Below are 16,815 nucleotides of genomic sequence, written 5' to 3' on the forward strand. Positions count from 1 at the left end.
AATGAAAATAACGAAATCCTCAAGATGAGCCAATTAGTAAGCTAATTAAATAATAATTAAACATAAGAGGTTATAATAAATTCTAGATGTGTCGCAAGGATTATTTACTTTCAACTCTGACGCTGAAGGAACAAGAACTTATGAGTCAGGGGCGGCAGGAAATTAATCTCTCTGTTGAGTTAAGATGTTCCAGGCATCGTGCTTAGCACATATTCATTACACGTCAACAAACGAGTGTTTTCAGAAGAATACTCTTTTTCTCCCCCACTCCTTAAGGAAATACGCACAAAATAAAAGGCAGTAAAGGAAAAATAACTGAAAAGAAAAATGTGCTGCAGCCTTAGAAAGTGGGTTTGTCACGCAAGTCAAACGCAGAAGCTGGGGTTTGCAATCATTTATTGTGCACAACAAAAAAGAAAGCACGTTACATATTGTCTTCGTTTCTGATTATAGTTACCAACATGTTGGTAAAAACTACCCGCTGGGAACACATGTCCTTTCACTATACATTGTTATTTTTATTTTGCCCACAGAATGCTGAGGAAAACACTGAATAAATACACATTTTATTAAACACACACACACACACACACACACACACACGCCTCTTGTTACAAATTGATATGAATCAGTCTCCCTTTTGGCTTACATAACCTTAAATTAAAAAAAAAAAAAACAGCAGGGGTGTGACCCACTAAAAACCTGTGGATAAAGACAGTTAAGTACTGAAGTTCAGAATTGGGCAGGAAGTAGCAATAAACCAAAATAGAAAGCAAAATAATTAAGAAAAATGACAACTCGTGTTGAAGTCTGGATACATTTGAATGTATTTAAGACTGAGAAAAGAACTTTCCTAAACTGCTGGGTTTTAGGAGGATGTTTCTGGGCTAAACTGAACACAAAAGAGAAGAGAAGTTCCCTAAAGAAGTTTTCTGAGCCAGAGGAAAATCAAATTATGCTTGAAAAACAAAAGCAAAGACTAACAACACTGTCTCTCTGCCCCCACCCACTTCTTTGGACTGACTTCGGGGTAGGCTTTCTTGCTGGAGGCCATTTATTAATTCTATACTCTGTTACCTCAACACAACCAAATCTAGACTTAACCCTCTGTGTCCCGATGGATGCATGGATGGGACAATTATTTTCAGTCAAAGTGCTCTCTCTCCTATTTCATACGTGCTGATTTTTTTTATGCAAAAAAGCTAAAAAAATAGTATAATGCTGATCTCAGGTTTTTAAAAAAGGTTTGGAAAAAAGCTAAGCGTGAGTTCATAAGTGAACTAGATATTTACTATTTCGAAAGGAAAAAAAGGCAAAGGTAACAATATGATGCTGGAAAATAAAGCGATACGTTAGTTTTGCAAACTCATGCATTAGTCCTTTGCCAAGAGTCTCAGGTTGTAAAAATGTGTCAAAGAATGTGATAAAAGTGAATACACGATGGTTGTGCTGAAGTCTCCCCACAACTGGACACACATTAAGATGTATTTCCTTAGTGGGAACGGGAAGTGGCAGCGGGAGACTTGTGTCTACAACGAGCACGTTCGAGTTCATTAGAAACTATCGTCCATAAATTAAATACACGTGAGGCAGCACGCCTGCCTGTCTTCAAGGGTCCGGTAGGTGCAACAGCAAATGACAGAATCAGAGCAGGGAGACAACAGCGCTCTGAATACAATTAAGACTGTTATCTATGTGGGACTAGATAACAAGGGCTGTTTAAAATGGTAGATTTAGGACTAGGGCTTATTTCTGAAGACTTCTATCGGAGGGAAACCCACATCAAAAAATGTGCTATGTTCGGATTTGCCTTTTATGTAATGGAAGAACAAAATAAGGCAGGTGGGATTACACAAGAAGAAAACAAAAATAGCAATTTCATCTGCCACAAGCAGAAGAGCTAGAACTGGGTGAAGAAAAATTGTTAATAGCCATTTCCATTTGGTGCGGGATGTCTATTTTAATGTACTTTTAACTCTGACTGGACTCTTAAAGAAATACAGAATGTTCTCAACATTTTGTGTTCTATTCTCAAGGGTGTATATTTATTTTAATGTTTATTTATTTTTGAGAGAGAGAGAGAGAGAGAGAGAGACAGACACAGTGTGAGCAGGGGAGGGGCAGAGAGTGAGGGAGCCACAGAATATGAAGCAGGCTCCAGGCTGTTAGGTGTCAGCCCAGAGCCCGACCCGGGGCTTGAACTCAAGGACCGCGAGATCATGACCTGAGTCAAAGTCGATCGCTTAACCAAGTGAGCCACCCAGGTGCCCCTCAAGGGTGTATTTTTAACTCTGGGGGAAAAAAATGAGTAGCCCAACTATTTATTCTACCTTAAACTAATTTTTGTTTCCTGTCGTCTTCTCCATTCCTCAGATCACTGTACACGGTTCCATGTAAGGACACGGTTCCTTGATCTCTCTCAATTCATTCTTGTCCTACCCTGGCAGAGAGCTGGAAATCCACGTCTGCTTTAACCTTATCAACAAGTGTTAACATATGGAGGGATGGAGACGTCAACATGAGTGGAAAGGCTGGTGGAAAGAACGTCTGTGGAGACGAAGACCACTCTCTGTTCGATGCTCCCGCGTCCACTCGGAGTTCAAACACTGTGACAAACGAAAACATGGCCGACGCGGAAAACGCGAAACTGTGCGGTGTGGCTGGCGGCACTGCTGTCTACGCCCGCATCAGCTCTTGAGGTAGAAAATTTACTACTCGTTACTAGATGTGTGAATAATGCCTTAGTAAAGCTGAAATAGAAAAGTTTAAAAACTGCACAAAGATGCTATGAATGTCCTGTATGTGCACCTCAGTAAAAAGCTAACCTAACTCAATCGGAAGGTTTGAGAAGGAGATGGCTTTGTGAATTTTTAAGTGTGTAAATTTCTCTAGAACTCTTAGATAGTCTATGCGCCGATCTTCCATTTACTTGTACTTCTTTTATCTCCACTCCAAGAAGGAAACCCAATCTTAAAGACTCGGGGGGGCCACCCGTTTGCTTGTCCGTCGTGAGTCCTCACACAGACGGCAGCGAGCACGCTGGCCCAGGGACAGAAGCGGGGAGCAGAGGGTGGGCTGACGCTGCGCGTGGAGAGGATGTGGCGCTGGTGGTCTCAGGCGTGTGGGGAGAGGCTTGGGGGGAAAGAGGAAGTCTTAAGAGACTCTAATGAGCCCTTTGGGCTTGGAGATCTCTGCGATTCAGGAGGTGAGATGTCTGCACAAGGGCGCGTCCTCAGCGCTCCTTCACCATCAAATTCTGGAAACAGGGAACAATTCATCTCACGTTTTAAAGCTGCTGGCTTTGCACAGTCGAGTTCTGGTACGCGTCACACACATTCGGGGGATGAGGAACCGGCTAGTTTCACGGGCGCCATCTTACGTCTTACGTCAGTACGAGGAAGTCCCCATGGGTTTTTCTTAAAAGGGGAAGCGCGTATTTGTGGAAAAGAGGGTGAGGACTGGCGAGGAATGGCAGACAAGGTTCCTTCTCGGCGTTCCGGGGGCCCGTCCTGAACAAAGAAGGCAGGGACGTGATAGCGTGTCTTATCGGCCTGCGTGGGAAACATAAATCGCTGCTTGCGTCAAGAGCGGCCTCCTATAAGCCCCCACAGGACGCCTCGCCTGATTCTGACTCCCGACCGAAGAGCGGGACACGCTGCCTCTGGCCCTGACGGCGCAGGGAGGGAGGCGGGCCGGCATGGGAAGGTTAAAATCAGTGCCTAGACACAAAGTCCAGAGGGGCATCTGGGCTTGTGGTCCGCTGACCCCAGAAGTGGACTGCGAGGTCGTCAGGTGCTGAAGAGAGCGGAATTCTGAGCTTGTGATTCATCTCGGTCTGTTCATTCCGGTACAGGGTGGCTGGAAGTCAGTCACGGGATGAGAAAACGGCCGCCCTCCTTCACTTTCTCATTTTGCCTTTACACACAAACTCGGCATAAGGGGTGTGGATGAAGTCATAGAGCTGCTTCGCGTTCGAGGCGTTGCCCAAAATACCCGCCAGCTTGTCTTGCGACAAGCTCGCCAGCTCTGCGATGTTCTTAACGTGGTGCATCAAGGCGCGACAGTTTTTGGCATTTACCCCTGGCATTTTCAACAAGAAGTCCTGGGGACCCGGATTATACTTTTCTGACTCCGGGAGGGTTTCCGAATCCGCCGTGACGGCCATGGCCGTGGCCGCGTCGGGCTGCGGCTTGTTCTGTTTCAGCTCCTCGAACAGCTCGGCGGTGGCGTGGGGGGAGGGGCACCAGAGAAGCCGGAGTCTGGGGAAGTGAAGCGTGAGGAGGGTGAGCTTGGCACTGACGTCATTGCCGGAGATCTCCTGGTGGAAGGCACCTCGGGAAGTGAGCGAGAAGGGCTTGCTGGGGTCGAACTCGATCAGGAGCACTGGGCGCTTGTAGTAGCGGGACATGGAGATACACTGGCCGTAGAGGCGGCCGTTGTTTAAAGAGCCAATCAAATCACTGATGCTCTTGCGCTCCACGCACATTTCTGGAGTCAGAATGTAGTCTCCGACCTCCAGCGTCACCGGTTCAATGTCAATGCCCCGACGGTGGATCAGGGATGGGAGTTCGCTGCGGAACTCACGCATATCCACAACTATACTTTGCTGTGTACCGTTCTGCTCCTGGCCACCTGTTAACAAAAGGTGGCACGGTAAGTGATGTCACTGAGGAAGAACTCTCAAGGACGAAGCCGAACAACTAAAGTTTAAAATCTGGGTTGCTGCTGCTAACCTCGGATCCGCTGTCATATAATAACCCATGCTTATTCCTCCTTTTTCTCTATTTTCAGAAAGGTCTGTTTACAGAGTCACTAAAAGCGATTTTCTCTTAAACTGAACAGAGTTAAAAGGAAAAGTCACAAATGACTCCCGAACACCAGCGTTCACTGTTGCCTTCTCTCTGCCCCTCTAAGAACGGTCCCTGATGGTTGCACACGGCCCCACTCTACTCCTGATTCCCACCGCAGAGTCCGGCACGTACTAGATGCCTAAAAAGGCTCGCTGAGTAAACTGCCTTATAAGCTGCTGTGAGAACCTTTGGAGCTGTTAGTGCTTGTACCAGTGAGTCCGGAGGTGTGAAAATGGAAGAAGCTGGGAAAAACCGTAAGCCGGTAGATCAGAACTTCTCACACTTGAATGCGCACAGAACAGCCTGGGAGCAAGTTAAAGGCGGTTCTGTGTTCAGAGGGTCTGGGGTAGGGCCTAAGACACCGTGTTTCTAATGAGATCGCAGGTGGGTGCTAAGGATGCTGGCTGAAGGACTACACCCGGAAGGACCAGGGGCTCCTGTAGGCAGAATGGTGGCCCCTTTAAGATGCCCGCATCCTAATCCCAGGAATGTGTAAATATATTACTTTACGTGACAAAGGGGACTTTGCAAATGTGACTAAATTAAGGATCTCAAGATTGGGAGATTATTCTGGATTACCCAGGCCCACCTCAAGGGTCCTTACAAGTGAAACAGGGAAGCAGGAAGGTCAGGGTCAGAGGCGCTGTCTTTGAAGGTGGAGGAAGGGCCAGGAGCCAAGGAGCACAGGTGCCTCTAGAAGGTGGAAAAGGCAAGGAGATGGGGTCTCCCCTGGAGCCTGTGGGAGGGGCACAGCTGGCTTATACTTTGGTTTTAGCCCAGTGAAACCCATTTGGACTCCAGAATTTGAAGAAAATAATCATAAGATAATAAATATATATGTTTCGGGGCACCTGGGTGGCTCAGTCAGCTAAGCGTCCGACTTCGGCACAGGTCATGATCTCACAGTTTAGGGGTTTGAGCCCCGCATTGGGCTCTGTGCTGATGGCTCAGAGCCTGGAGCCTGCTTCTGATTCTGTGTCTCCCTCTCTCTCTGCAACACGCCCCCACTTGTGCACTCTCTCTCTCTCTCTCAAAAATAAATAAACATTCAAAAAAATGTATACTATTTCAAGCCACTGGATTTCTGGCAAGTTGTTATGGCAGCTGGAGGGCCTGGAGGACTGAACTCAGAAGGACAGACTTCTGTAAACAGCGTTCTGCGTGGCATCTACGTGCTCAAATCTCACTTCCTTCGTATGGCTGATGTTCGGTAGTTCTGCATGAAATGTCAGCAGCCTATCTGAGTCAACGAGAATCTTCTTCAAAAAAGATATAGATGCTCTGAGGCCAGGTTTCCCAAAGTAGGGTCCCGGGATCACTCCTATCAGGAGGCCCTGAGAGGCCGATCCCATTCCAGACTCACTGAGTCAGAATTTCCATGGAGGGGGGCCTGTGGATCCGCAGCTCTGACAAGCCTCTGAGGTTATTCCCGAGGACCCTGACGTCTGGAGTCCTGCTGCTCTAACTGATCCCGCTCTGGACGCTAAGTCAACTCAGTCATATTGCTTTCCTCATGCCACCTGGCTGGCAGCAGCCACCGCCAGGGGCAAATGGGGACTTGGGGAGGGGGACAGGGTTATTCTTGGGTCACACCGCACTCGGAATTCAGCAGCTTTTGCTGGCATGCCACAGCGCAGACCGCAATGAGGGCGCCACACACCCGGGATCTGGAGACGTGCCAAGAAGCAACACGTGGACGCAGGAAGAGAAGTGGGGACGTGCCCCACACAGCTCCTGCCTACCTGTGAGGTAAACCGGCTTCTCTGGGTGAAGGTAAGAACCTAATTGCCACTTGTACAGGTTCCTTGAGTTCTGTATCTCAGCCAATCACATTTGCGAGCAATGCCGGGGCGTGACGGATTCCGAGGTTGGGGCGCCTGGAGCACAGCCCCCTTATTTTACAGATGAGCAGCCAACGGCCCGGGAGGGACACATGGTTAGCAAATGTCAGCGCGGGCACTGGGTATGGGAGCAGGCAGCCACCTGTACGAGGTTGCTGAGAAAAACCTCACCTCTGCGGAGAAGCTCTGGAAACCCACAGCCTCCTTTACAGGCGACGGGGGTGCCCAGCAAAGGGCAGGACTCACCTGCTTTCCGCGTGTCGGTGGGCGAGCCTATGGACGCGGAGCCTCTCACCAGGTCCAGGTTCCCCTCATCTCTCCCTTCCCTCCCTTCAGGCACAACCATGCTAGCCTTCTCCCTGGGGCGGAAGATATTTTAAACATTTGTTTCAACTAATTTCAAAATTCCAGATTTTAAATTTCCATACATTATAAGAAAATGATCTGCGTGACTATAGTGGCAAAGAGAACACAAGAAATATGTTAGACCAGCAAGCACAGTAAATACACACGGACGAACAACGGGCAAAGGAAGGAGAAAAGAGTTTCTTGGTTGGGTGCTACTTCTGATCTTTCGGAGTCACAAAATCTGTTGTTTAGTTTCCATTCTGTGCGTCCTTCAAGCACTCTGACACGTGAAATAAGCATGTAAAAAATGCCACAGAGAGATGGAGATTTTTTATAAAAATGTGCTAATGCGTTTCTGAGCGTTAAAAATAATGCAAGCCACTTATGTTCCAATACTTTCAGAGTAAATCATAGGTAGAAATGTTAAAAATCAGTGATTAAGAAAATGAAAGCACAGATGATACAACTTTGATTTAAAAAAAAACAGGTGGGAGCCCCATTAAATACTTGCAATTTTACAAGACAATCCAGAGTAATACAAATTTCCAACAGAGATTCAACACAAAGATCGACATCTCAGGTGAGACAACGGAGCAGCACGGATTCATTCACTCGTGCATTTGCTGAAAAACCTTTCCGGAGTGCTCCTCCCTGCTGTGCTAGGTGCTTTGGATTTAAATATGGTTACACAACAAATCCTGTCTTCGAGGTAGCTCAGTATCTCACAGCTGGTCGACGGACAGGACCGAACTATCATAACTAAGGTTTGTGGTCAGGAACTACAATCCTCAATGACCAAAGAAAGAGCGGACCAGGTTTGCCACAGTCGTATTTTTCAGAACCAATGAAGTCGGTTATAGTCAATTCATGAGCCAGCAAGCGCTGTGCGTCTGACTGGTGCCGGGAACGGCAGAAAGGATGCCCAAAGCCGGGTCTCCTCCCTCGTAGAAACGGAGTCGAGAAAACAGAGCGAGGGTGAAACAACAGCGGCACTGACCAACGGCGGTCACAGAGCGCGGCGTAAGGTGAAACAGAAGGGGGATATTTAGTACTCACTAATAATTTCAGGAAGGGCTGAAACAACAAAGATTTTCCAGTTAAGGGAAATAAAACCAGATGGACCAATTTTGCGACCAACTCTGGATAAGTGATGTTTTAGCCACTACGAGCTACCACCAAAGAACAGAAATTACGATTTTAAATCCTATATATACCCTTTGAAACAATATACAAAGTTATTATTAGTACAACGTTTTATAGCTAAATGGCACAAGGGGGCGGCCACAGTACCAGTTCCATTTTTCCTATTTTTCTCAAAGTCAGTGTCCACCGTGGCCCTGCTGAAATCAGCTTGGCAGTGGCCGTGGCCCCAACAGCCACTCGTTACGGATCCGTGACACCTACTAGACTCTAGTTGAGGACAAAGAGCAATCTATTCAGAAAAATAATTGCTCGTTGACTTCTTTTTCTTTAACATTTGGGATTAATAGTAGGGATTTTTTTTTCTTTATTTCCACTTACTTTACTGGTTACGCTACATATCACACATGGGGGCATCCCAATTTTCTGATTAATTTGTAGTCTGTGAGCGGCATAGTGGGTTAGCGTACGAACCCGTATTTTGTGGAATCTGAAACCACTCACTGGCTGTGTGGTCTCAGGCAAGTAGTTTAATGGCTCTGTGCCTCAATTTCATCTGTAAAACGGGGACAATAATAAAACCTACCCTAAAAGAGGCACGTTAGGAGGATTATCCAATACATGTAAAGTACTCAGAATAGCCCTTGGCATATAAAAAGCATTATAAAAGGTTAGTTGTTATTATAATTCTACTTTTCTTATAATGTGGTAAGTTCACCCCTTAATTATCCATGATAATGCTAAAACACTAGAGATTTGCCTTCAAAGGATTCCACGAGGGTTTCAATGACTATCGTTCTATAAAAACAGCCAGTTTACCGTGAAATGTTGTACAGCATAACAGCAAATGGAATCTGAGAAAAAATAAGCTCCTGAAATGAAGCCTGGATTGGGAGGAAAATCAGAAGTCTCCCTCAAATGAACAGAAATCTGCCATAATTATAAACATTCGCTCCTTCGCCTTCAACATTTAGCATGATTACCCAAGTTCCATATGACAGAGAGAAAATAATTACAAGTGCAGACCCCTCTTCCCACTTAATCTAAAGTACTGAGGTTCCTTATTTTTACTTCAGCATCTTTAATGATATTTGAATAGCTTGTATAACGTGATGATGTAGGGAGGAGGTGCTGAACCGTATGTCTCTTCCAACGGGCACGCATTCTGGCCTTCACGCTAACTCACTTTGGGATCACGAGCTATTCAAATAAGCTCACCCCCGCCTTTGCAAAGCAGTGACCTCTCCAAACTATGTCTACTCCGAACGTTACGGCCAATCTTTCTACCCGGGGAGCGTTTTATTATCAATACTTAGGAGTGCCATTTTTTTTTTTCTCTCCTGTCATCGGTAACCCACTGATCTTGCCCAGACAAGCCATCTGTTCACTGCCAGTTTGCGGGATTCATTCCTTTCTGGTTGTTTTAAATAGTAGCACTGCTTTTATTCTTACGACATCACCCACGGAGGTCCTGGCAAAAGCACATTGTCTTTTTCTCACATTAAATTTCTCAGTGCGGGCTCAGTGCAAATGCTCTTTCAGCACCACACCTCATATATATTTTCCTTTTCAAAACAAACACTTCTCAAATTCCCCAAGTTTTCTGGGAAAGTAAATATCTTGAGAGTCTAGATGGTGTAACTTCCTGATTGCTGTGTAATATGGGAAGATCTAACTTCTAATAAGTAGACAACCACCATTGAGTTAGGAGATTAGGCTGGACCACAGATAAAATTACATTAAACTCTGATATGGAAATGATCATGTAGACGGAAAGGCAGGGGACAGTCCGTATTCCAGATTCTGCCGGCTGGTTTCTAGGACGTGCCAGGCTTACCCACAGCTTATCACCGAGCCCTTTGATGTGGAGGCTCGCTCCAAAATACGAATGGCCCGGGGTCCCCGGCAGCTTGCTACAATCTACTAAAAGGACTCTTTTCTAGATGAGGTTCCCTGATGTGTTCGACAAGAGGCAGCCTGGAGCACAAAACCTCACCCGCTCAGGCCTTCTCCCCCACCCCCACATCCCACCAGGCTCCTGTGGCTACGCCGCTGCAGGAAAGGCCCAGTCTCCTGAGGACTGGCCCTTGACCAGCTTCTGGGAGTTGAGCTCTGAACCCTTGCAATCGTCTGCCTCATCAAGGGTTTTGCACACAGGAGGCCTGGGGCCACCTGGCCCCGGTCTGATCAGATGCTTTATGCTAACTTGATGTGGTGTAAATACCTGCTTTTGCTCTGGGGGGCTGGAGAACTACAATCACGATGGGTACTCTGTGCTCACGTGACTGATCCCCAGTAAAAACTCGGGGCCCCAAGGCTCTGGTCAGCTTCCCGTTGACAACCCTTAGCATGTGCTGTCACTCTCCGCAGCTGGGAGGATGAAGCACATCTATGTGACTCCACGGGGAGAGGACACCTGGGGGCTTCCGCCTGGTTTTTCCTGGACTGTGCCACATGGGTTCTTACCCTCTGCTAATTTTAATCTGTATCCTTTTGCTGTAACAAACCATGACTGGGAGTATACCAGTGTTTTCTGGCTCTCGTGGGTCCTTCGGGTCAATCCCCGAATCTGAGGAGGGTCTCGCGGACCTTCACACGAACGCCAGTAACCTAATCTGAATGGTCTTAGCTCTACGTGCTCATTTGGGACTTGGTGACCATCAACCAGAGCACGCTTGGGCAGAGGATGTTTTAAGAAGAGTGAAGGAACAGCATCTGCAAATCTCTGAAATCTGTTCCCTTCTCCTCATCAGCCTAATCTTGGCTACCACCTTTTCTCCTGACTCGTTTCCCTGTTCCATCCCTTCCCCAGTTTGATGCCAGAGAGCGCCTCTAAAAATAGACTTCCCACTTAGAACGCTTCGGTGCTGTCTCACTGCCTCCACAGTCACGTTCTCGATCCTCACCAGGGCTTCCTGTATCTCGGCGCCTTCACGCACACTCCTCTCCGCCCTGTCGTCTTAGCACCTAGGGCACATTCTTCACGCGTCGGCTTACGCGTCACCTCTCCAGCGAAGCCACCCGTTGTCCCCACACCGGGCCTGGTCTCTCTGGCACCCACTACCACACCCTGTTCTTTCACCACTGTGGCCGGGCTCCATGCAGGTCCACTTAGTGTAATATTCATGGTCACTTAACGCTCGTCTTTCCCACCAGAGGATGAGCTCGAGCAGCGCAGGGACTTCCGGCACTGCTGTGACTACAGCATGTTCCTAGTGGCACAGGGCTTGGCACCTCAGAGATGCCCGGTACATGTCTGTTGGCGGTTTTGAGTCGTGGGGGAGAGAGGGTCTAGAAGGCACAGAAGAAACGCTAAAAGCTTTGGACAGGAAGAGGCAGCCTGTTGAATACCTGGTTGGTTGTCACACTTTCTGAAATATTTTGCCAAAAAACATAAGTACACGCATATAAACCATCCCACAGAGCCTGTTAATAGAAAATACTTTCATAGGCTGAAAGGACTGGCCAGAAGCTGGAAGAATCCAGGCCAAAGCACATTGTATTCACAGAGGATTTGGCGGGGGGGAAGGGTACTGCCCATGTAACGAGCTGAGCCCCTCCACAGGGACCCAGTGGCACGGATTCAGTAAGCACCCGTTTCCAAGAAAGCATGCCCCAGAGGAAGTGGGGTTTGGGGACATTTTACGTGTATACTGAGAGCCCACAGCCAGTATTAGAGGAAGGCTGTCCATTGTGAAATTCTGTGGGGAGCCCTGGTGGGCTGATAGCCAGTGACAATGATTTCCGCCCTCTCGTTGCCACTGATACACTGCCAATGTCTGAGGCTTGGACGATTGGTCAGTCCAAGCCACGGTCTCCTCCACTCTAGCCTTTTCTCTGGCTCAGCTCGAGGATGCCCTGTCCAGCCCCTGCCCTGGCTTTTGAGGCCCCTGCCCTGGCTTTTGAGGCCCCTAAGAGATCATGTGGCCCATCTTCCCTCACCAAGCTGCCACCTCCTGGACAGCATCCTCTGGTGCGAGGTTATCAGATTTCCCCAGGACCTAGGGGGGTAAAAGGTAGCTGACTGGTTTGTGCATACCTCACTTAGAACATCTGCCTTATGTTACACAGAAGAGCATTTTCAATTTGGATTCGGCACGCTGCCAGACGCTCGTCCTAAAACTCATACACAAATGTTTGGGTAAATGTCACACCGTCAAAAAAAATATCTTCCTGGGGTGATTCTACTGCTGGTGATCTGAAGTGACTGGGTTGTAAAAGCATTTCCCGGCCAAAGGGAAGGCAGTCACCCACCCCCAGACCATGGAAATTTTACAAGGAGGAACTAAATCATCACTCCAAGGCAAAGGAGAAATCTCGTGCATGGGGGTATGGGAAATTTAAGAACGTTATTTCTTAGGAAAGTAGTCGGTCGAGCTGTATTTTTGGTGTTTTGCGTCGCACGTCTTTACAAGCAGAGAAGCAGGTCTCTCCACGTTTCCAATATTCTGTCAAACCATCGAAAGGCAACCCGAGACGGGGGAAAAAGAAGAAAGGTGAACGTACCCCAGGGATGAAGCGGACCACAGGTTTATCTTGACGCGATCCTCCCAGGGTCTCCCCCTCTCCATCCCTCCTGAGGGTGATTATGCTATGCCTCCACTCAGAGAAGCCCCTAGACCTTGAAAATTTCCATGTATTATTACCTTATGAGTTTTTCAAAAGCTTCCTTTTCTTTCCGCAAAGCGGTGAGATAGCGCTGTTCCTCTGTTGAGCCTCCGTATATAAGAAAGTAAACCCTGCCAGTTAAAACAGAACTCTTTTAGGCTGTAAAAACATAATTTTTAATCCCTAAAAGGAAGAGCACAGCACAGCATTTGAAATCAGCAACCTAGAGGGCTGCAATAATAAATATTTGACCAAGAATAAAAGGTTCCATTAATCACACACCTAAAAACGAAGCTGCCTAAACCCCCACCTGTTAAAAGTCTCATTACCACATTTTTTTGCCCCCTTCACAGAAAGGAGGAACAGAGTTTAGGTAAACACTGAAATATAACTAGAGGGAGAGAGTAAGTCTTGCCTCAGAAGTATAAACAAATCAGAAAACACAGAATCTCGGCGGCTTCTCTTTTGTCACTTTTCTCTTTACCCCTCTGCCAAACGATAATTTGAAAAGCTGGCTGCTAGTTATAAAACGCAGCTTGTGAAAGTTCATGCCAGTGAGAAATAAACACATGAAATCTATATGACCTTTATCTTCCTTCTCGGTTCTTTTTTACCCATGTCTTAACAGAACCGAGTCAGTGCACGTTTTATATAAACACATGGGCATGGAAGACATATGGATGCTATCAGCCTCAAGACAGTAATTTGATATATTATTTTCTCTTAGGAAGGGCAGCTTTCCTATCTTGTTTGTTGCTAAGAGGCTGAATTAAGCACCTCGTCTGTCCTCCTTCTTCACCTTTTACCGGAGGTTTTCAGTCCTCAACTTTTCTTCCAGACATCATACTCCTAGGTTATCTTTCTTTGAAGTGTGGACAGCTCAAAAACAAAAAAACATACAAAAAAAAACCATTGGACAATGAGTCCAGAGACCTCAGCTGTCCCCCAGAAGTGCGACATGGCCACGGGCAAGTAACTCATCACTTCTGGGCCTCAGTTTCCCACTGATGGAGACCAGTGGAACCCCAAGGTCCCTTCCAATTCTCACATTTTGTTTTCAAATATCACACTGTTCCATTCTCAGGCAACAGAGAACTTTACAGCGAACAAGCTATCTACACAGGTGATCAATAGCAAAGTATGAAAAATCTACCAGCCTGTAATTATTTGACCAGCTTCGTCCAATCTCTTCATCCTGTGTTATTTCTGACCCACCTGCTCCATTCATCTCTGCTCGGGAAGGTTGTGTCAGTTAAGCCGCTAGGAAGGTTTCTTTTGGCTCTGTTTTTGGTTCAGACTGAGTTCAGGATATTAATTTTGCTGTTTATTTCCTTCAGATAATTGGAGGGCCAGAACACTATATTCTTTGAGAGGCATCATTTTCTCAATCTGATATTTCTCTAGATTTTTTTAGCTGCTAATTCTTGAAACTCAAGAAAACTTGGTACAATAATTCCCCAAACACTTTCATTTTATGTGGATGTAACTTAGAGTCACTTCAAATTTATAAGGATGACCTTTCAGAAGATTGAAATTACAGAGGTGAGTCATAACTACAGTAATTTTTGGTGGAGGTTATGATATTATAGATTTTCTGGCCTTGTTCAGATCCAGTACCCCAGAAGCTACAACCAATGCATAAGGCACACAGTATGGAACAGCAGGGCAGTAAGTAATGGGAATACAAATCATTCCCTAGACTTGTTGTTCTGCTAGGACATCTGACACGCTTCATATGTAAACTTCCTAGATTGGTCAGAAAGCAAAAGAAGGTTTCATAAACTCCACCCACCCATCATGACAACAGAATGTTAAAGACAATCCATGTGTAGCTGGTGCGGTGTCTGTGTTAAAGCCTGAAGAACTGTGAAATTGGAGCCTTTCAGAAATAGTTCAACGGATGGAATATTACTTGGCCACGAAAAAGAATGAAATCTTGCCATCTGCCACAACGTGGATGGACCTCAAGGGCAGTGTGCTAGGCGAAATACGCCAGACGGAGAAAGACAAATAAATACCATATGATTTCACTTATAAGTAGAATCTAAAAAGAAACAAAACAAATGAACAAACAACAACAGAGAGAGAGACTCAGACAGCGAACACAGTGATGGTTGCCAGAGGGGGTGTGGGGAGAATGGGCAGAATGGGCGACGGGGATGAAGAGGTACAAACTTATAAAATAAATAAGCCACGGGATGAAAAGTAGAGCATTGGGAATATAGGCGATGATATCATAACACACTTATCATGGTGAGCATTTTAGAACATATATAATTGCCCAATCACTGTGTTGTACAACTGAAACTAATCGAACCGGTCAAGCTATACTTCAATAACAAAGATTATGTGTGTATATATATATATATATATATATATATATATATATATATATATATATGCATGCATCAAAAAAGAGAGAGGAAAGAGCTCATGTTCTTTATAACTTGCCTCAGAGGCTTCCCAGGCCTACTCGCCCGGTAAATCTCAAGTTGGCGAACAAACGTTAGCTCGGCGTCGTACAGAACCACGTATCTCGGTTCCACCTCGTGCAGCACCCTTGTCAGAGCGTAGGGGTCACTGCAGCCCAAGAGAGGGTGGATGATGGTGAGCGGGTCTTTCAGTATTCCATAAGCGGCATCGGATGACAAGTTTAAGTCAAATTCCTCGTGCTTGATTTCTTCTAAGGAACTGTCTGGGCTACTGCCCGTGTCTCCAGGACAGCCTTCCTTGGCATCCCCTTCCTCTTCCGGTTCTTCAGGCTTTCTTATCATCTGTGTTAAAGTTAACCGCCGCTTCTTCTTCTTGAGAGTCCTTTCTTTGGGGGCAGCCCTCTGTTTGCTGTGGGGGTCTTTAGGCCTTTTGTGAGATTTCGCCATTCTCTTTGCACTGTCCTCATTTCTAAATTGCACCCACACGTCCTCGGCTTTGCTGTCCCTCTCAAAGGTCTTCCTGTAGAGCCTCAACAAGAAGGCCTCTGCTCCGATCGTGATATACTCTCTCAGCTGGGAACACGTTCGCTCATCACTTGCACAAATCAGTACCTGACCTAAAATTACCAAACAGCGTAATGTTACCATTACCTCACGTGTCCCCCCACTGCCACCACACCCCCGTTCTCTGTCCGCCTGCTCGCCTCCTCCCCTGACAAAGAAGACACATCTGACCCCTTGGCGCATTTACAATTTGTTTAAAAAGGGTCTCAGATGCTTATCAAATGCTTTCCCTCTCTGACAGGATTAGTGAAATCTTTTGAGTAAAGTTGAAGCCAGAAACATTTAGTCTTAGGAAAGCCTAGCCGTGGTATAATGGAGGCTTTACAGAAGCTCTTTTTAATTAATAATTTTCCAGAGGATTTTATATGCCAAAATAAATTCCAAATGGATTACTGAGTCAAATGTTAAATATTAAATCATTAAAAAAAAAGGCAACTACTCTCCATCTCTGTGGATGGAGATGATTTTCTAGGCTTAAAAACAGTGGAAGATATCTCAGACAAGACTGATATCTATAATCTGAGAGGGACTCTATATAAGAAAAAAACTGTGCATTAAGAAAGCTAAAGACAGAAAAACGACTTTACAAAACAACTATCATAAATGATAGTATCTTTAATATATAAAAAGCCAATACAAACCGAGGACATACCCTAATTTGGCCAAGGAAAAGAAGGACAATTCACCAAAGAGGAAAAAGCATTAAGAAAGCATTGAACTTGGGGCGCCTGGGTGGCTCAGTCGGTTACAAGTCCGACTTCAGCTCAGGTCATGATCCTATAGCTCATGAGTTTGAGCCCCACATCGGGCTCTGTGCTGACAGTTCAGAGCCTGGAGCCTGCTTCCGATTCTGTGTCTCCTTCTCTCTGACCCTTTCATGCTTGTGCTCTGTCTCTCTCTCTCAAAAATAAATAAACATTAAAAAACGTTTTTTACATTAAAAAAAGAAAACAATGAGCTTAGCAAATACCAAATTTCAAATGAACATTTTTCTCCAAATTAATAAAATTGTTACACATATGTATGTATACA

At 45.9% G+C, this 16,815-nt stretch overlaps 1 protein-coding gene across 1 annotated transcript in view; it reads right to left on the reverse strand.

Moving 5' to 3' along the window:
• Positions 1–379: 379 nt before the first annotated feature.
• Positions 380–16,815, reverse strand: part of ERCC4 (ERCC excision repair 4, endonuclease catalytic subunit) — a 33,155-nt gene continuing 16,719 nt past the window's right edge. Inside the window, exons 8-11 of the mRNA XM_060648544.3 lie at positions 15,239–15,836; positions 12,826–12,918; positions 6,938–7,050; positions 380–4,632 (exon numbers count right to left, since the gene is read on the reverse strand). Of these exons, the coding sequence (XP_060504527.1) occupies positions 3,899–4,632; positions 6,938–7,050; positions 12,826–12,918; positions 15,239–15,836 (1,538 nt within the window). The 3' untranslated portion in view covers positions 380–3,898. The remainder of the gene's footprint in view (positions 4,633–6,937; positions 7,051–12,825; positions 12,919–15,238; positions 15,837–16,815) is intronic.

Source organism: Panthera onca, chromosome E3 (genome assembly GCF_046562875.1).
Source record: "Panthera onca isolate mPanOnc1 chromosome E3, mPanOnc1 haplotype 2, whole genome shotgun sequence".
Classification (NCBI taxonomy): Eukaryota; Metazoa; Chordata; class Mammalia; order Carnivora; family Felidae; genus Panthera; species Panthera onca.